Source organism: Alosa pseudoharengus, unplaced genomic scaffold (assembly GCF_046254945.1).
Source record: "Alosa pseudoharengus isolate Yale_2024_CS ecotype anadromous, Long Island Sound unplaced genomic scaffold, YU_APseudo_1.1 YU_APseudo_1.1_scf_3, whole genome shotgun sequence".
Lineage (NCBI taxonomy): Eukaryota > Metazoa > Chordata > Actinopteri > Clupeiformes > Clupeidae > Alosa > Alosa pseudoharengus.
In genome coordinates, this window is record NW_027468718.1 from 1,900,272 (window position 1) to 1,905,271 (window position 5,000).

Consider the following 5,000-nt stretch of genomic DNA (forward strand, 5'->3'; position numbering starts at 1 on the left):
AACTCTATCTCCATATGAGTGACGAAGCTGCACCACTAGAGCAATTCTACCTCCATATGAGTGACGTAGCTGCACCACTAAAGCAACTCTACCTCCATATGAGTGACGTAGCTGCACTAGAGCAACTCTACCTCCATATGAGTGACGTAGCTGCACTAGAGCAACTCTATCTCCATCCTGAGTGACGTAGCTGCACTAGAGCAACTCTATCTCCATATGAGTGACGTAGCTGCACTAGAGCAACTCTATCTCCACCCTGAGTTCAGTCCAGGACCACAGTTCTTAGTCTTCCACAAACACAGCTCATCTCTGACTGACTACAGACTAAACTACAGCAGAGGCGGCTATAGACTACAGACTAGACCAGTGTTGTTTCCCAAACTTTTTTTCTGGGGACCCACTTTTTAAAAATGACAGACCATCGCGACCCATTTCACTTCAAATCTACCCTGCAACCACCAATATTGTTTTAGGCCACAGGTTCTCCAAATTTCTATGCCTCCCCCAACCATATACATTGCTATAGGATCTCTGCTTTGAACACGGTTGTGTTGCATTTTGAGCACCATCAGCCTGAAAAGTTGGAAATGACTACTGAAAAGATACGTTTTAATGCGCATCCGAGAGTTGGGGAAATTCTCGCATGCGCAGTCGTCATTCGTCAGCATAGTAAGCTGTTCCTGTATTTCTAAAAAAAATGTAGTAGGCCTAGGCTGCGTTGCGTTGCAGACAAATGGGTCCATAACACTGTGGACGTCAATTCCGATGTAAACAGCAAATAACTCAAGTCGTTATATTGTATTGTTGTATTATATTATATTGTATAGTCGTTATATCAGAACAAGAGGCTTTTGCGCAATAGCCTGAAGAATAGGCGCCTTTACTTTGGAGTTAGCGAGGTAGAAAAACGAGAGGAATAGTGTTTAAAATGTCCATTTAAATTGTAGCCTAATATAATGCACTGTTGTGCATTTTAAATCAGAAATAAGAATGTGAGGAGGTTGCTATTAACTTTTAAAGATTGCATCTACAATCGAAACTATCTACATGCAAATTGAATGCCCTTAATGTCCAGTCTATGGATGTCTGCTTTAGTTGAAAGCACGGTCACTAGATTTTAATCGGTAAAGTTGAGGAGCTGGTATCTGTTAATGTTCGTGCAAATAGGCGGATTCATGTCAGTTGACGTTTGCAACTGCGAGGTACATGGCAGACGCCCCACAGAACGGTTTCATTTTGAGAGGTAGATATCCATGCTCAGGCACCCCCTCTGCGATGCGTTCTTCCCCCAGTTTCATGAGCTTTTATGACAAAACCGTGACTGTGTCCTAATAGAAAACTGTTAACTGTCCTGGTATCAAATGACAAATGGTATCAGTTAGGCCTATAACACAACATAAATTGTGCTGGCGAGTGGCGACCCAAATAAAATCTCCTGCGACCCACCTGTGGGTCGCGACCCAGACTTTGGGAAACACTGGACTAGACTACAGATTAGACTACAGCAGAGGCGGCTATAGACTACAGACTAGACTACAGACTACAGACTAGACTACAGACTAGACTACAGATTAGACTACAGCAGAAGCGGCTATAGACTACAGACTAGACTAAATTAGAGGCGGTAACAGATGTCACACCAGGACCTCCTCAATTTTCACTTCCAGCTCTCTGGCAGAGACTTCCTGTGAGGGTTAAAGGAAAATTCCGGTATTTAGCACTTTAAGTCCCTTTTCTGGTTTGTTTCGGATGAACTAGAATGGTGGACACCAAAATTTTGACGATTGGTCCTGTCTCGCGTGCGCGTGTGTGTGTGTGTGTGCAGGGCCTAATAGCAGATGAATCTGGAGGGCAGCCGGACCCTGAGGGCTTGCGTGAGGTGGCGGTTCGGCTGGAGCAGCGGTTCGGCCTTCCCCAGAGGGAGAAGCTCATCGCCCAGTACACCTGCTGCCTGTGGAAGAGCCACGTGCCCCGCCAGGGCTGGCTCCACCTCACACACAACCACCTGGCCTTCTACTCCTACCTGCTGGGCAAGGAAGGTACACACGCACGCAAGCACGCACGCATACACACTACTCTTACCTGCTGGGAAAGGAAAGTACTTACACATGCACACACACACACACACACATGATCACAGATAGGTGCTGACTTATGCTTTAAGGGGCTGATTCATGCTATAAGGTGCTGACTCCTGACTCATGCTATAAGGTGCTGACTCCTGACTCATGCTATAAAGTGCTGACTCCTGACTCATGCTATAAGGATCTGACTCATGCTATAAGGTGCTGACTCCTGACTCATGCTATAAGGATCTGACTCATGCTATAAGGATCTGACTCATGCTATAAGGATCTGACTCATGCTATAAGGTGCTGACTCCTGACTCATGGTATAAGGGGCTGACTCATGCTATAAGGAACTGACTCATGCTATAAGGGGCTTACTCATGCTATAAGGTGCTATAAGGAACTGACTCATGCTATAAGGTGCTATAAGGATCTGACTCATGCTATAAAGATCTGACTCATGCTATAAGGGGCTGACTCATGCTATAAGGGGCTGACTCCTGACTCATGCTATAAGGGGCTGACTCCTGACTCATGCTATAAGGGGTTGATTCCTGACTCAAGCTATAAGGTGCTGACTCCTGACTCATGCTATAAGGAGCTGACTCCTGACTCATGCTATAAAGTGCTGACTCCTGACTCATGCTATAAGGGGCTGACTCATGCTATAAGGTGCTGACTCCTGACTCATGCTATAAGGTGCTGACTCCTGACTCATGCTATAAGGTGCTGACTCCTGACTCAAGCTATAAGGATCTGACTCATGCTATAAGGTGCTGACTCCTGACTCATGCTATAAGGTGCTGACTCCTGACTCATGCTATAAGGGACTGACTCCTGACTCATGGTATAAGGTGCTGACTCATGCTATAAGGTGCTGACTCATGCTATAAGGGGCTTACTCATGCTATAAGGTGCTATAAGGAACTGACTCATGCTATAAGGTGCTATAAGGATCTGACTCATGCTATAAAGATCTGACTCATGCTATAAGGGGCTGACTCATGCTATAAGGGGCTGACTCCTGACTAATGCTATAAGGGGCTGACTCCTGACTCATGCTATAAGGGGCTGACTCCTGACTCATGCTATAAGGTGCTGACTCCTGACTCATGCTATAAGGGGCTGACTCATGCTATAAGGGACTGACTCCTGACTCATGCTATAAGGGGCTGACTCCTGACTCATGCTATAAGGGGCTGACTCCTGACTCATGCTCAGTATGACCTTCACACGACCTCTCCTGATTCTCATTCTCGTCATTATGACCTTCACACGACCTCTCCTGGTTCTCATTCTAAAGTACATAAAGTGACGGGCAGGCAGCGGTAATGTCTAGTCTCATGACCTTCAGACGACCTCTCCTGGTTCTCATTCTTGTGACTTTGTCATGACCTTTGTCGTGACCTTGACGTTGTGGTTTGCGGCCGCAGTGAAGCTGCTGCTGGCGTGGGCGGACGTGACCGGTGTGGAGCGCGTGAGCGTGGGCCGCGTGACGGATGTTCTGCGCGTGAGAACCCGAGCGCGTCAGCGGGACTTCTCCATGTTCCTGAGCATGGACGACGCCATGGCGACCATCACGCAACTCACCGACCTCGCCCTGCGCAGAGTGCTGCCCACAGCCGGCCTGAGGACCCCGCACACACTCATACACACGCCGCTCACAAAGAGGTGCACACACACACGCACACACACGCACACACACACACACACACACACACACGCCGCTCACAAAGAGGTGCACACACACACGCACACACACACACACGCCGCTCACAAAGAGGTGCACACACACACACACGCACACTCATACACACGCCGCTCACAAAGAGGTACACACACACACACACACACACACACACACACACACGCACACGCACACACACGCCGCTCACAAAGAGGTACACACACACACACTCATACACACGCCGCTCACAAAGAGGTACACACACACACACACGCACACTCATACACACGCCGCTCACAAAGAGGTACACACACACACACACACTCATACACACGCCGCTCACAAAGAGGTACACACACACACACACACGCACACTCATACACACGCCGCTCACAAAGAGGTACACACACACACACACACTCATACACACGCCGCTCACAAAGAGGTACACACACACACACACACGCACACTCATACACACGCCGCTCACAAAGAGGTACACACACACACACACACTCATACACACGCCGCTCACAAAGAGGTACACACACACACACACTCATACACACGCACACACACACACACGCCGCTCACAAAGAGGTACACACACACACACACACGCACACACACGCACACGCACACACTCATACACACGCCGCTCACAAAGAGGTACACACACACACACACACACACACACACACGCCGCTCACAAAGAGGTACACACACATGCACACGCACACACACGCCGCTCACAAAGAGGTACACACACACACACACACACACACACACACATTCACACACACACACTCATACACACGCCGCTCACAAAGAGGTACACACACACACACACACACACACACACACACTCATACACATCCCGCTCACCAAGAGGTACACACACACACTCATACACACACTCACACACTCATACACACACACACACACACACACTCATACATACACACACACACACACACGCACACACTCATACACACCCAGCTCACCAAGAGGTACACACACACACTCACACACTCATACACACACACACACACTCACACTCATACACACGCCGCTCACCAAGAGGTACACACACACACACTCATACACACTCCGCTCACAAAGAGGTGCACACACACACACACACACGCACACACTCATACACACGCCACTCACCAAGAGGTACACACACGCACACACACCCTCATACACACTCCGCTCACAAAGAGGTACACACAGACACACAC

At 48.6% G+C, this 5,000-nt stretch overlaps 1 protein-coding gene across 1 annotated transcript in view; it reads left to right on the top strand.

Moving 5' to 3' along the window:
• tbc1d8 (TBC1 domain family member 8) overlaps positions 1-5,000 on the top strand; it is a 67,462-nt gene that overhangs the window by 16,044 nt on the left and 46,418 nt on the right. Inside the window, exons 4-5 of the mRNA XM_076262944.1 lie at positions 1,826-2,039; positions 3,503-3,740. Coding sequence (XP_076119059.1) covers positions 1,826-2,039; positions 3,503-3,740 — 452 coding nt within the window. The remainder of the gene's footprint in view (positions 1-1,825; positions 2,040-3,502; positions 3,741-5,000) is intronic.